The sequence below is a fragment of the Bos grunniens genome, chromosome 16 (genome assembly GCF_055505025.1).
Source record: "Bos grunniens cultivar Pamir isolate PY7600 chromosome 16, Bosgru_T2T1.0, whole genome shotgun sequence".
NCBI lineage: Eukaryota > Metazoa > Chordata > Mammalia > Artiodactyla > Bovidae > Bos > Bos grunniens.
This window is the reverse complement of record NC_141180.1, coordinates 47,233,096-47,249,263: the sequence shown is the minus strand read 5'-3', so window position 1 is coordinate 47,249,263 and position 16,168 is coordinate 47,233,096. Positions and strand designations below refer to the sequence as shown.

General features: G+C 40.5%; 2 protein-coding genes across 54 annotated transcripts in view; one reads left to right on the top strand and one right to left on the bottom strand.

The window, feature by feature from the left end:
- Positions 1-14,515, bottom strand: part of SDCCAG8 (SHH signaling and ciliogenesis regulator SDCCAG8) — a 244,979-nt gene extending 230,464 nt beyond the window's left edge. For all 25 annotated transcript variants that reach the window (XM_086344898.1, XM_086344900.1, XM_086344899.1 and 22 more), the window contains exons 1-3: positions 14,321-14,515; positions 2,560-2,712; positions 763-845 (exon numbers count right to left, since the gene is read on the bottom strand). Coding sequence is in view for 20 of the 25 variants with exons in the window: in XM_086344876.1 (XP_086201002.1) it covers positions 763-845; positions 2,560-2,712; positions 14,321-14,387 (303 nt within the window). In the remaining 5 variants the exon portion in view is untranslated. The remainder of the gene's footprint in view (positions 1-762; positions 846-2,559; positions 2,713-14,320) is intronic.
- CEP170 (centrosomal protein 170) overlaps positions 14,364-16,168 on the top strand; it is a 132,436-nt gene continuing 130,631 nt past the window's right edge. For 28 of the 29 annotated variants that reach the window (XM_086344871.1, XM_086344868.1, XM_086344866.1 and 25 more), the window contains exon 1: positions 14,364-15,479. The gene's annotated coding sequence lies outside the window, so the exon portion shown is untranslated. The remainder of the gene's footprint in view (positions 15,480-16,168) is intronic. The other variant, XM_086344842.1, reaches the window with a different exon arrangement.

The following is a 16,168-nucleotide window of genomic DNA, read 5'->3' as shown; positions in this document are numbered from 1 at the left end:
GGAATTTAGAAAGAGGGTAACAATAACCCTGTGTACGAGACAGCAAAAGAGACACTGATGTATAGAACAGTCTTTTGGACTCTGTGGGAGAGGGAGAGGGTGGGAAGATTTGGGAGAATGGCATTGAAACATGTAAAATATCATGTATGAAACGAGATGCCAGTCCAGGTTCGATGCACGATACTGGATGCTTGGGGCTAGTGCACTGGGACGACCCAGAGGGATGGTATGGGGAGGGAGGAGGGAGGAGGGTTCAGGATGGGGAACACATGTATACCTGTGGTGGATTCATTTTGATATTTGGCAAAACTAATACAATTATGTAAAGTTTAAAAATAAAATAAAATTTTAAAAAAAGAAAAAAAAAATGCAGTATCCCCCCCCCAAAAAAAAGACCTGAAGTAGCCAAAAATAAATAATAATAATAAATTCTAAAAAAAAGCAATGATTAAACTTTTCCATATATTGTTCCTTTTAAAAAAATATTTGCTAACAGTTGCAAAGTAAATTCTCCAAACTATTTCCTCACTCACATTTTTCAAGTGAATAATAAATTAAAAAAATCAGAATCCACTCTGCCATGGAAGTCTCTTCTTTCGCCAAAATAATTATCAGAGGGAAGACCATTTCTTTTAACACTTTCTGCTATTAGCATGTCCAGCTCAGTATCTTTTTAACACATGTATTACTAAAATGATACACAAAATTAAAACATAGTTAGAAAAATAATGCTTTTGTCAGGTCGTAAATGGTGATACCTACCGAAGGGGATGTTTCTTGTCTTCTTAGAGATACCTCACTTTCCTTAGCTGCTTGTTGGCGCAACAAAGCTTTGAGTTGATTAACTATGGAGGAAAAGCAATAGGTTTATTCACCTTATTTTAAATCCATAGTTTATCATCACCCATCTATCCTTCCATCAGTCTAACAAATGTTTGTGTATTATGCATCACAAAATGTGCTATTGACAGACACAAAAACAAACATGAGAAAATCTCTATCATTTAAGAGGTAAGAATCCACTGAGCAAGAGATATATAACTAACAGATATAAAACAAGATTCAGTTCAGTTCAGTCAGTTCAGTCGCTCAGTCATGTCTGGCTCTTTGCAACCCCATGAATTGCAGCACACCAGGCCTCCCTGTCCATCACCAACTCCCAGAGTTCACTCAAACTCGTGTCCATCGAGTCAGTGATGCCATCCATCCATCTCATCCTCTGTCATCCCCTTCTCCTCCTGCCCCCAATCCCTCCCAGCATCAGAGTCTTTTCCAATGAGTCAACTCTTCGCATGAGGTGGCCAAAGTATTAGAGTTTCAGTTTTAGCATCAGTCCTTCCAAAGAAATCCCAGGGCTGATCTCCTTCAGAATGGACTGGTTGGATCTCTTTGCAGTCCAAGGGACTCTCAAGAGTCTTCTCCAACACCACAGTTCAAAAGCATCAATTCTTCGGCGCTCAGCTTTCTTCACAGTCCAACTCTCACATCCATACATGACCACAGGAAAAATCATAGCCTTGACTAGACGGACCTTTGTTGGCAAAGTAATGTCTTTGCTTTTCAATATGCTATCTAGGCTGGTCATAACTTTCCTTCCAAGGAGTAAGAGTCTTTTAATTTCATGGCTGCAATCACCATCTGCAGTGATTTTGGAGCCCAAAAAAAGAAAGTCTGACACTGTTTCTACTGTTTCTCCATCTATTTCCCATGAAGTGATGGGATCAGATGCCATGATCTTCGTTTTCTGAATGTTGAGCTTTAAGCCAACTTTTTCACTCTCCACTTTCACTTTCATCAAGAGGCTTTTGAGTTCCTCTTCACTTTCTGCCATAAGGGTGGTGTCATCTGCATATCTGAGGTTATTGATATTTCTCCCAGCACTCTTGATTCCAGCTTGTGCCTCTTCCAGCCCAGCATTTCTCATGAGGTACTCTGCATATAAGTTAAATAAGCAGGGTGACAATATACAGCCTTGACATACTCCTTTTCCTATTTGGAACCAGTCTGTTGTTCCATGTCCAGTTCTAACTGTTGCTTCCTGACCTGCATATAGGTTTCTCAAGAGGCAGGTCAGGTGGTCTGGATTATAAGCTCTAAATCTACCTATAAGAAGCTCTAGGTCTACCTATAATGCTGTAAGAAGAGGAAGCACGTTAATTGTGCCTGTTTTCACAGAGAAGAGAGTGTGAAGGATGTATAGGAGATCACCATGCAGAAAAGGGTGAGAAAAAAACAGTTTGAACACATGGCTCATGCAAAGCAGAGAAGCGTGACCATAGGGTGGCATGAATAGAACATGGCTTGTAAGATGAATAGTTGAAAGGAAGACAGAAAAATGAGGCTGGAGAGGCAGCTTGGAATTACCTTAAGAAATCACTGCTTTGATATCCTATAGGCATAGGGAAGTCAAAGGGGAAAAGAAAAAGCAACGGAACTAGATTAGTTGCTTTGTGTTTCTTGACTAAAATCCTAGCAGTAGAGGACAGACTGGCGTCGTTACTATATGGAGTTTAAAGAATTCACTGTGTCATTCAGGTTAGGACTGACATTCACACTTACCGGCGTGGCTGTGTTGTAGTTCTCGCCAGGCATTTCCAGCATCCTCATTTCCTACACTGGTGTTAAAAGAAGGATCTAGCATATCTTCTCCAACGGTGACATCACCTTCTCTCAGGGCACATTTCAACTGGTGAATGCTTCTATTTGCACGTTCTGCAATAGCATGATGAAAATCAGAGCCAGTGAAATCCGGGTGACCAAATGAACATGGACTTGAGAAGACATTTTCTAAAGGAAAAGCAATCATTTCTGATACTTTGTGGGACAAAAAAAAAGCATAGCTTTGCTTCTAGCTTGCTGAGGAACATGCCAGAGGAAATGTGAGATTAAGTTCATGGGGCAGAGGTTAGACTTAGTGATCTCTAAGCTCCCTGACACCACTGTGACTGACATTCACTGTATATAGCTCTACTGCCAAGGAGGACTGAACTGGAGAGCTTTCCCCCTCTTCACACTCCCAAACAGTAATCTCACAGAGGAGGCGCTATCCTGACTCCTCAATGCCTAAGACTCCCCTACACCTTTTGGCACGGTGTGGATAGGCAAGACTGGCAAGAGGGATTCCACCACATCCAGTTCCTACCCAAAGAAACCTCCTTGTCCCTGTGGGCCACATGGCCCTCTAGCATCAAGAGACAGCTGACCACCTGGCCTAGATCTGAACAAGATTTGAATAGCTGATGTGCTTAGAGCAGTATAGTTGTACTTATATACTGTACTTAGTATAGTTGTACTTATATACTGCTGGCTGACTACATCTTATGTAGAAATTCTCGGTTACTATGCCTGATTACCCTTAGAATTGAAGTTTAAACTCACTACCACAGACTTAACATAAATAGTCTAAAATTAAGTATTTTAAGGTCTATTACTCTAGTAGTTCATCTCTAAAAACAGCCCCCAAAGAACCCACCCTTACATCCTTGTGCTCTCCCAGGTTGAAACTTAGTGGATCTGTAACCTGCACTCACCAAGAAAATGCACTGGAAGGAACATGACGCCTGGCCCGTCACATCTTTAAAATGTTTGGTAGCTGCTGCTTCTACCCTCTTGGAATGTTGGTTTTTGTGAGCCCCAAGCCACTAAGTAGGAAGTCTGGCTACCCTGCTAGAGAGACTCTGAAGAGGCCATATGGAAAGGAGAGCCCCTGAGATCACCACAAGGAGAAGGAAAGAAGCCCAACCCCATTAACAGTCTGGCAGAGTCTCCTGATGACTCCAATGCCAGAGGTCATCTACCCACAGTGCATGAAAGAGACTCGAAAACTGCCCAGCTGGAGTCTGGTAAAACCATAGATCTGTGAGAGACACTAAAAATGTTTTTGGTGGTTGGTTTCTACCATCAAGCTTTAGAATGACTTGTGTGTGGTGTGTGTGTGTGTGTGTGTGTGTGTGTGTGTGTGTGTGTGTGTGTGCTTAATCGCTCAGTCATGCCCAACTCTTTGCAATCCCATTGATTGTAGCCTTCCAGGCTCCTCTGTCCATGGAAATCCTCTAGGCAAGAATACTGGAGTGGGTTGTGCTTGATAAGCAGCAAAAGGTAACTGAAATAATTATTCACTGAAATACTCACCCAAAAACATCTTTAGCAAAGGATCCAAGTCTTACATTAATAACAGAACTATATACTAATATAGTAACGATACTGTGCATGTATGCTCAGTCGCTACAGTCATGTCTCTTTCGTGACCCTATGGACCATAGCCCTCCAGGCTCCTCTGTTCATGGGATTCTCCAGGCAAGAATACTGGAGTGGGTTGCCACGCCCTCCTCCAGGGGATCTTCCCCACCCAAGATCAATCTTGCATCTACTGCATTGCAGGCAGATTCTTACAGGTGAGCCACTGGGGAAGCCCCAGTAATGATACTGTATTATATGTTAATACTATGATATACTAATGACACTAGACATGACATTACTAATAACTCTATCCTGTTTTATGGATTTTTTTACATGTATGACAACTGGAGAATCAGGCAATTGATGGGTAATTTCATTAGTTAAAGACCAGACACTTTTTCAGGTTTAAACTTGTTACTTCTGCTAATCTCTTATAATTAATTCTCCAGTTCCAATCTAGAAACATTAACTGTAACAAAAAATGTTCCTTTTACATTAGAGCTGAGACCCAGGTTTCGGTCATCATTTTTAAATGTTGACATCTGTATTTGAAAGTTATCATTAATTCATGTATTTATTAAATATTTATATACAGCTAACATAGAAATTTACATTAGAAAAAAGTGAATTCCCATGCAAGTTCATGTACTGCTATTATCCATCTCAAATGGATTCTATCAAAATAATTCTTAACATATTCAGAGGATACCTTTTTCTAAGTAAAATCTTTCCCTAATTCAGAGCAATGCATAACAATAACACCAATGAAGTTCTTTCTTCTGATCTAGGCTCTTTCTTGACAAGTTAGACCTACTTCTTTTGTATGCAGGAGAAAAACTCCTCTTCTTTAATACCTACAAGAGAATCCTAAGAAAGCTAAAAAATGAAAAATCTTTTCATTACCCATCATGGATGAAAATATATTTATAAATATATATTCTACAGGACCTTGAAAAATAGATTCTATTTCCTTTAAGCTCATTAATTTGAATGTGTGAAAGACAAAAATAACCAAAACTTAATAGAAAAAAATATTCTCTATCTTAAAAAATCTCTAATATAGGTCCTTCACTTACAGCAACTCATTTTCCCCTTGAGTAAACTAAAAAAATAGGTCTTTTAGGTCAGGGTTCGATAATCTACACGAGACCCAATAAATTTATCACCACAATTTTCTCCACACCAATCCTATTTCCACACAGACCTTTCTCTGACAGGAATTTGGTATTGATAACTAACCAAGCCTGGCCTCCTTTTATTCCTCATGAGTTTTAAAAAGTCTAGATAAGATGCATTCCTGGTTTCAATAAAATGAGAAGCGGCAATATTTTTTTAATAACTCAGTATTTTCTAAAGAGAATCAGTGAATCTCTTTGTCTTGATTATTTTAATAAAGCTCTCTTCATTTACATAAAAAAAATAAAGAGACAGGTTAAAGGAAAAGGAAATATCGAAGTGTTACAATTTTAGACTTATGCACTGATTCCTAGGAATAAAGCACTTATCTTTACTGCATCCATTAAAAGGAAACAGAGGGTTTGAATTACACTAAAAGTAGGCTCTGTGGAGCCATCAAATGACTTCATCTATAAGACAAAGGATAATTACTTATTTATACTTAATCTAACTAAAAGCTAACAAGCTGTATTAGGAAAAGGAAAGGAAATCTGAAAAAAAAATGTGTACTTGAAAATTCCTACAGGTAGAGTTCTTTCATCAGCTTACAATAATGGGAGAGTTTTATGAGGCCATTTAATCCCTTTGCTGATATTCCTGTTTAATCTTTTAGAATTTTTATCATTTAAAGACTATGTGTTAAACTGTACTATGAAAATAGTACTATGTGAAATACTAATATATTGAACTCAACAACTATCCCAGTTTTCTTAGTGATTACACAAGGTCTGGGTATTTTTGCAATGAATGATTTCAGTTGCTAGAATCAGAGACGAAGAGAAGGAATTTGCAAGGACTGTATCCTGAAACTAAAACTAAGGAGGTAAGTGATATTTTAAAGTCATTTCAAGAGTACATTTTAAAACATGCTAAACACTTTTCAAATACATACATACTAACATAATTATATACACTGCAACAGACAAACAGAATTAATCCCTTGGAATAACAACACTCAGATCTTTCAAGACAGACAAAACCCCATTGCTTTTCAACTGGAGCCATTGCAACTGGTCTCATAATCCTTATTAAGAACACTATTCCCCAGATGCCATTAACTGCTGCTTCTTGTTGTTGTTTAGTTGCTAACTCATTTCCGACTCTTTTGTGACCCCATGGACAGTAGCCTGCCAAGGATGGGATTTCCCAGGGAAGAATAGAGGAATGGGTTGCCATGTCCTTCACCAGGTGATCTTCCTGACCCAAAACAGAACCTGCATCTCCTGCACTGGCAGGCGCATTCTTTACCACTGAGCCACCAGGGAAGCCCTAACCCCATTCTGCTTACATGTGAGGAAGCCAGATTAGATAGGAGGTTCCAGTTAGGGTTTCCTATCCCACTGTTAATGGGCATAGCTTTATCTATCTATAACCACGAGTGGGGAAGAATACTCAGTTCCTCTTCTCTCCTGAGAGGATACTGACAGATTTCACAATACATCCTGATTTCTTCTTCTCAGAATCAACCACAGGCTGAATACAAACTTAATTACAAATACAAACAGAAATACAACCTCTATGTCCTACAACCTCTATGTCCTACAGAATTGCATGAATATAAATGTAAGTAAATAATATCTCTGCTAGTCCACTATCCAAATATCAATCAATACAATGAGCACTGAAAAGGTTTTTAACCTGCTGACTGCCAACAAATTTGTCTGTTTCATTCATTTTTGTAATCTAGTTGCTCTACTTTCCAACTCCTAGCTCAACACTCAGCCTCTCTTCATCAAGATGTTTTTGAACAAAAAGGAAAATATGTCCCTGTATACCAAGGATCATCACTTACATACGTACTGTGAATTATTAATGTCTACATTCTCCATCTGTACTGGGAGATGTGAATGAGAATTATCCTGGTGACAAGGAGGCAGAACCGCACCCAGTGAAGTGCCCAGCTGTCTCTGAGAAAACATGCAATGAACCATACCTCCTCAGGCTAAGCATGAGGCGACCTGCAATTCTCAAAACAAGCTTAGATCTGGGAAGACAAGCAGAAAAATGAAACCACGGCCAGATAAGAGACGCATGTGTCCATCCACACTTGACTGGGCCTCAGCTAGTTCGGGGGATTGTTATCACTGTTTATTGGGGGACTGACAATTAGTGTGACCAAGATGAAAACAGCATTAATCCAAAATTAGAAAAAACAGTTTTGTAATTGGCAATTACAATGATTAAGGAGACTAAAAGTTGTATGTAGAAACTACAAAACTCAAAAAAAATTACTATCGTCCAAGACTCTAATAGTTGAAAAATGTGTTAAAACTGGATGGTACCAGAAGTGAAAGATAATCCAAATAAGAATGTAAACATCTTTAAGAGCAGTGTCTGGAAGATCATTAATGATGGATGGATGTTGGGAAATCAAGATTCACTGTACGCATTACGAGGGACGCAGCTGGTTCTTTTTTTTTGTACCAACTGAGAATATTTATGCACCTGTCACTTTCCTATTAAAGAAGTTATCCTAGCCAGACTGGCAGAACTTAGGTACAATTATCAGCCAAAACAATCTGTATCCTTAATTGCAATTATTCTCAAGCACGGTTCTCACAAAGCAAATGCTATGAGTAATAACCTTTCTACTTCTAGATCATGGTTCTCAGTCTCAGCACTACTGATATTTGGACTTGGTAATTCTTGACTGTAAGGGGATATGTTGTGGTTGTACAGCAGCATCCCTGGCCTCTACCCACTAGATGCTGGTAAAACTTCCCTGCCAGGTATGACAATCAAAAGTGCCTCCAGACATTACCAAATGTCTTCTGGATGGAAAAAAAAAGTCACTCTGATTGATAACTGCTGGTTTATAGTAATAAAACAAGATAGCCAGTGCTCAGTTTTGAGGAGAGACTACCCACACTGCTACACCGGAACTACAACTTGATGAAAAGCGGTCAGGACACTGAGCTATTCTACCACTGTGGGAGGCAGCACACAAAACCCATCGCCATCACCACCAAGATGAGGCACTTCTGACCCAGGTGTCAGGAGTTGTTACACCTACTGTGATCAAGAACTTGAAATTCATCTTTAGTTTCATTTTGTTTCCAGGACTAATACATGAAGCAATTGTTATACTCTATGGCTATTTTTTAGGGCTTCTTTAGTAATAATTCCTTTAAATGTTCCAGTGGGCCTTGATGAAGCTCTCCAATAATCAAAGCTCTTTAGCAAGCACACAAGCATGTTTCAAGTTACCTTTCCTCCCTTTTGTCTCTCAGAGGAGTATCACTAAGTGAAAACTGGGAAAATCTTAGCATAAACTGGTGAAATGATCAGAGGTTAAGTCTTTTAAAAAAATCTCAAAAGCTTGAGAAACAAACTGGTCTCTTCTTTTCTGCACAAACATGTCTAAGAAGTGAAAATGCCCTTATAATCTTGTAGCACCAAACCATTGTTTTGGTTCTACATTATTTCATGGATGATTATTTACTTATAAAACATGCTTTGGGGGCTGCTAAATCCTGTCTTTTGTTTATTTTACCTCATTAGTTATAGGGAGGAGAAAATGGAAATGCTACTACTTTTTGGTATTCTGGTAAAAGAAATAGTCTTAAAAGTTAAAACTACTAAGAACAGCCATGTAAGTATATAAAACAAAAAAAGAATATATGTAATTTAAATTTTATTAGCAAAAAAGTCATTAAATGCTTGAAAAATTTCATTTGCATTACCAATCCTTATTTATTAATAGCCAAATCATTGTATTTCTTTATTTTCATAATGAATGCTTCCGGGGCCTTTCTTACACTGTTGCCTGTCTTGGTCTCTGTGAGGCTGATAGTTAAATAAGCAAACATTAGCCATAGACAATGTGTGTGAGTGTGCGCCTAAATATTTTAAAATTTTAGAACACATTTAAGAACAGCAAAAACAAAAAAGAAGAAATACAAGTTTGATGAGTAAAACTGAGGAAAAGAGGAACTTTTACTTAAGTTATATACATGTTTCCTTAAGTCTGCCAAAGGTCCAGATGACATCACTGCTGGTTAATTCAGTGACCAAATTATGGACTAGTAAGATTAACATCAGCTTTCTACATATGTATCCTTCTCTGGAATGAAAAAAAAAAAACCAACAAACACTTGTTTATATTTTACTTATGTACAATTGGCACATCAGTGTTATTTTCAGTTTTATCAAACTAAATCAACTAAGATCACCCCCCCCCCAAATTTTATATTTTCTTCCCATATTCAACTTCTCACTTTCCATGAACCTAGTTCCTTAATCTCATAAGGAAACACAACTTTTTATCATTCATGTGATCCAATCCAGTGTTGATAAAAGGGACATTACAGATCTAGAGATCTGAGATAGTGGCTGAAGGGGAACCAAGCTCTCACATATTTTGCTTGACCCACATAGTATAGGATGAAGGGAAAAGAATAAGAGAAAGGGAAGGAAGAAAAGAGGGAAAGAGCAAGAAAGTACCTGCAATGTTTGCAGGAAAAGCATAAACTGCCCAGTTTGGCCATAGCCTCACTGTTCCCTAGTGTCTTCCACTGACTTCATCACACATTTTGTCATCTCCTTGGTTCCTACTGGCAATAATCCTACCTCCTAGTCCAAACTTTCATATTCCAGATGAGGAAACAAGAATCCAAGAACAGTTTATCAACTTGTCTAAGGGAACACAGATGGTTATTAGAAAAGCAACAGTAAGAATTGGAACTTGGATCCTAGTTTTGTATTCTTTTCTCTGACTCCATCATACTCTTCCATAAATTCAATCTAGAGCCTAAAATAACAAAACGTTGAAAGAAAAAGGAGGAATTACCATATAAAATGCATACAGAAAGTAAATGATGCATTCCTGTTTCAGTATAAGTTTGTTCCACTTCTTTATGCCCAATCAAAGTGGCCAGGAAGTTGGAGAATAGGTGAGTAATGAATACAGGCATAAAACTGAATCCACAGCTAACACTGCAGCAACAGTCGAAACATAATTCAGTTGTTAAGGTTGGGACACTGAATTTCTAACAAGTTCTTGCCTTCTTTCCAACATCATATTACTACATTCAATTGTATAGAATTTAAACAGCCTGAATCTTCTGTTATACTATAACAGAACTAGTTTATTTTATACCTCATGACCTTGTACTATGATGTGTTAAATTTAGAGGAGGGGTATTTGCTATACTTCACAATTACCAATATAATTCTGTGGGTCTTGAATTTTAGATGCCTAAAGAGTGTATGAACACTTAACCATACTTGGGCAAGTCACTTTTCATTCTAGATTAAACTGTGACTCCCAGGATACCTAGGATATGTTCACCACTGAAAATAAACTTTTAGATCATCTACTATGTAGGTGTACATTACAGATCTGTAGGACAATGAAGCTTTCTGGTTTGTCTGCCAGAACTGTTACTTTGAAGAAGAGTCTTTATACCATTCCAATTCTCAGTGAGGGCACAGACAATCCAAAGCAAGAATTATCCCCAGAGGGTGACTACATGTTAAAGGCATCAGGGAAAGAATGAGTGGTGAATATGGAGTCTGTAGATGGCTCCATTTCCATGGCTGCCATGGGATCATCAGACTCAAGCAGAGGCAAGAATTCACTTAAGTTTCAAAAGCAAGAAAGCAACACTGACTCTGCTTTTTACATCAGAACTTCAAATTCTTCATATACTATTCATATACTTCATATATGTTAATAGTATATATTCATATACTATTAACAGAATAGTTCCAAATATTATATTTAAAGTAAAGAAAAGAGGAAAAGCTATAAAAACAAGAAACTATCATGGGGAAACTGTAAAACCATTTTGCATTTTTAATGTCTACTTCCTGGCTAAATACAAATGAAAGAATTAGTAATGATTACATGTATAGTTATTGAGGTAACCAGAGAAATAACTTGTGAGGAAAGATCAAGAATATGACCTTTTCTTTAAGAATGAACTAGACAAGACATTTTGGGGAAGTAATGGTGAGTAGGAAAAAACAAAAGAACTTTTTGCATTTTATCTGATTTGTATAGTAACACAATTCTAGAGTTGTCAGACACAAATGCTTAAAATAATGAAGTTTCATATACAAAATAATGCCATCATACTGTGTTTATTCAGAAACACACATTTTGACTTTAAACGGGAATTATCCTATCTAAAAGTGGTCATTTATAATGTGTGAAGTGAAGAACTTCTGATCGTGCTTCTCTTCAGTATTCTGTTTTGTTTCCTTCCATAAGCTGTTATATAAACTATTTAATAAATAAACATAAAAATTAAAATGCTGCTAAATAAATGACAAGTGCTGAAAACCAATGAAAATTTCCTAGTTGCATTCTCAATTTATTGTTAAAACTATCATTAAAAATTAATAACAAACTTTTCTCTGCTTTGTTTGCTCTTGATTATGTTTTTACTATCTTATATTGTTATAACTTGCCTGGAAAATCCCATGGACAGAGGGGCCTGGTGGGCTGCGGTCCATGGGGTTGCTAGGAGTCGGACACAACTGAGCAACTTCACTTTATTTTTTCACTTGCATGCATTGGAGAAGGAAATGGCAACCCACTCCAGTTTTCTTGCCTGGAGAATCCCAGGGACTGGGTAGCCTGGTGGGCTGCCGTCTATGGGGTTGCACAGATACGGACACGACTTAAGCGACTTAGCAGCAGCAGCAGCAGCAGCATTGTTATAACACTAAATTTTTATTTCATTTTAAAATATCTTATCTTTGAATAAGAACTCTTCACTCTATAATTACTGAAAGCAGTATTGTGGGTATTAAATATATGAATTCCCTGGTGGCTGAGACGGTAAAGCATCTGTCTACATACAATGCAGGAGGTTGTAGACTTCTACTACAATGTAGATTGTAGATTGAACTTCCCCGGGTTCGATCCCCTGGAGAAGGAAATGGCAATCCACTCCAGTACTATTGTCTGGAAAATCCCATGGACAGAGGAGCCTGGTAGGCTACAGTCCACGGGGTCACAAATAGTCGGAGACAACTATAACAGTTTGAAATTAACTGCATCAAAATGCCTAATATTAAATAGTCTCTAATGTTTAAATAAAGGTTCATACTAAGGTTAAAGGAGAAGAACTAGGAGGAACATAATGGAAAACAGAATTTTTTTTTAACCAACCTCAAAAATTAAATGCCACTGGTACTATCATTCTGCACAGTATTTTATTGTTTTCAAATGAAAAGTTATAAGTGGTTATTTCTGTATCTAACACCTCTTGAAATATCAGTAGGCTGATGAAGATATTCATCCAGACCAATGATTTTACTCTTGCAGTTTGAATACTGAGAATGTTGACAGTTTATAACACTGCTGACAGATGGAAACAATACGTAATAACCTTTCAAAGTCTAGACTCACTAGATTCAGGTCTCTTATCTCCTAAAAAAATCTTCATTTTGCCACAAGTACCAATTATAAATTGCAGCTAACATTTAATGAGGGCTTATGTGTCAAGTACTGATCTTGACCCTTTTTTTTTTTTTATTGTGATAATCTATAGCTATTTTACTGTCCTTCACCCCATTAATCCAAAGTCTCCCTGAGGACAGTCACTTTGTCTAGTTCCTTATGATATCCCCAGCATGTGGTATGGCTAACATATAGTAGGCACTAAATTAATGAGTCAACATTTTAAATGCTTTAAATATTTTTAAAGCTGTTGGTCATGACCTAAAGGGTTAAGAAAATGCAAAGGAACAGAAAGTAGAGTGAATTACTTCTAGTAGAATAAATATCCTTTAATGAAACTTTTAGTCTGTATGCATGCGCGCATGTTCAGTGGCTAAGTTGTGTCCAACTCTTTGCGACTGTATGGATAGTAGCCTGCCAAACTCCTCTGTCCATGAGATTTCCCAGGCAAGAAAACTGAAGTGGGTTGCCATTTCCTTCTTCAGAGAACCATTCCGACCCAGGTATCAAACTCCCGTCTCCTGTGTTTTATGCATTGGCAAGCAAGTTCTTTACCACTAAGTCACCTGGGAAGCCCAAGCCTATATGAATACGACCCATATAAAATATATTTTTACTTATGGCTAAGAGTTAAAAAAAGTCTGATGAATCACTGCTTTATTTGAATTATTTCATTTGCTCCTCACAAGAACCATGTAGATAATATCATAACTTCTACCTTAAAATAAGAGAAATGAGGTTTTCTAGATGTTATATGTGATGTTCAAGACGATAGACTATCTACGTCACTTTTATTAATGATGTCACGATTACTATTGGTGAAACTTTAGTTAATTCAGATTTTCTTATGATACTCATAGGGTACTATAGTAAGAAAATCTGAATTAACTAAATAAAGTTTCAGTAATAGTAACTGAGACATGATTAATAAAGACAAACATAGGCTTTCAAGGCAGACAAGTCTGATTGAATTTAATACCTGGTTCTGCCACTAACCAGCTATGTTGGCTTTGGCCTAACTTAACCTCTTTGACCTCTATTTCCCCATGTGTAGAAGAGGGACAGTCATACGGTTGTAAGTTTTTAAGTGATTTAATGTATGTAAATAGCCTAGACCACTAAATAGAAGCTGTTGTAATGAAAATAATTATTACTGGGTTCCCCGCCCCCCCGGGTCCAATAAACCACATTCAATTTTACACATATTTTGAATGTGTAAAGAGCGCATCAGGAATTTACTGGACTATAAAGAGAGGTATGAGAACTGGACAGAACAGGCATAGAGCCGTCCAAGAGTTTCTGCGGGCCTCAGGTAAAAAAGATGCCCAAGACAATCAGGGAGTTGGTTCAGGTCACTATGGGAATCAAGGGAAACGACGCTGCTTAAACGTAAAAACAAACACAACTATTTAATCCTTCCACAGCAACATCCATCTTCTTTCTCTGCAGTCTGGCAAAGGCTGAACCAAGGTGTCAAGAATCGCACCAGGTCAGCTCCCAGCCACGAGGTCCTGGTATCAAGGGGCTAGGGCACAGAGATTCGGAGAAACTCACCCCGGAGACTACGTTGATACTGCCCCAGAATCTCCTCCAGGGTAGAGTTCTCCGGGGACTTCGCCATGGACACACTCGGGGGCCACAGATGGAAGTTGCGTGGGGAAGTGTCCAGTGTCCTCCCCTCCAAGAATAAGAGGCCTCAGCCCCCACGATGCGCCTGCCTGCTTCCTGCAGCTGCTGTCACAGGGGAGCAAGGAATCCCGGAGATTTCGGGCCTTTTTCCACCCTCGGGCCCTCGTGGTGGACGTCGGAAGCTGTAGTCCTCAGTGTCTAAGTCTACAGTCTCGAAGTTCCTACGAACCCGCCCAAAGACTACAATTCCCAGAGGGCAACGCGCTCGAAGCTCACGCTTTGGCGGTTTGGCGACCAGATCCGGTTGCCAAGAGACTGCTTGGAGGCTCCGCCCATTTCTGTAGCCCAGTCAGGCTTAGTCCTGCCTTCATCCCATCCTGCTGTCTGGACCACCTAACTGACAGAAAGGGCTCGTTGAAAGGCTTTATTCATTCTTCTAAATATGCAGTTGATCCTTGAGGATTCTCAACAGCGCAAATAACGAGCTCCTACACCCTTCAGCCTCAACATCTCTCAACTCTGCTAAATAAATTTTCAAGAAAAAGCTCTGAATTTCCCAAACGGTGTAGATCGTGAAAGCGGCTGACACTAGCAATCTTATCAAGCCCAGCGACCCGACAGCAGCTTGGAGTTGGCGCACTGCCCGCTGGGAACTGTAGTCCCAGCCCGTTGCGGTCCCAGCTAAAGCCCGGGTCCTGTTCATTGTTGAAGCAGGTCTTCGGCGTACGCCTGCGCAGTCAGCAGCTGGAGAGGCCTGCGGTTGAGACCCCCCGCACAACTCCTTTTCATTGTCTGTGCTCGGCGCCTGCGCAGTAGGAATTCGCCGGGACTGGGCCGGAGCAGGGGTAGGGCCGGGCTCCTCGCCCTCTCCCCAGGCGCCTGCGCACTGAGCGGCCGCTCCTTGCCGTTACCGCTATGTGCGGAGCGTGTGTGGAATAACGTTATTGCCCAGCAGCGCCGAGGGGCCCAGAGCTCGACCGCGGCGGCGGCGGCGACGACGACAGGGTGGGGGAGGACGCTTGCGAAAGACTCACGGGACGCGGCGCGCCCCGCCCCCCCGTCCGGTCCCTCTCAGCAGTGAGGGGTAAGTGATGCGCTCTAATGCCGTCGCCGCCGCCTTTCCACACCCTGCTCTTCGGGTTTGCAGCGGGGGCTCGGGCGCGGCCCGCAGCGGGCGAGGGTGCGGGCCAGCGGCGAGGGGCGCTTCCCCGGGGCTCCGCGCGCCGCCCCCTCCCCCGGACCTGGGACTCGGCGGGGACGCCCATCCCCCCATAGTTCCCCCCCCCCGACCCCCAACCCCGCGTCCAGCGGCCCGGCTTCCCTTGCTAGTGTCCACGTATTGAGTCGTCTTTGGCTGTCTTGGCTTTGTGCAGCCCCCTCCGCCCGAGCTGTTTGCAGGGGTGCGGGCGGAGCAGTGGAGGGAATGGCTGCGCTGCAGCTGGAAAAGGGGTTTTTTCCCGGTCTGAGCAGCTCCCGGTGTCGACCCTTTTTGGGTGGTTGGTTTTGGGGTGTGGGGCGGTTTGGAGAGGTTTGGCAAAGAACATTTTGGACGTGGTGGGAGGGCGTGGAAGATGTGGTGTCAGTCAGCCCGCCGGGCCACAGCACCCGCGCAGGCTGTGGCTCCGTAGTAACCCGGGGGAGGAGAGAGTGGCTTCCTGTCGACTTCATTGTCCTGAGATTCAAATGTGGGCTTTGGTATGGGTCCCTTCATTTCTTCCAGGGAAAGAAGAATTAGCAGCTGCCTAACCAGGGGCGGGAAGATGTGGGATTTGG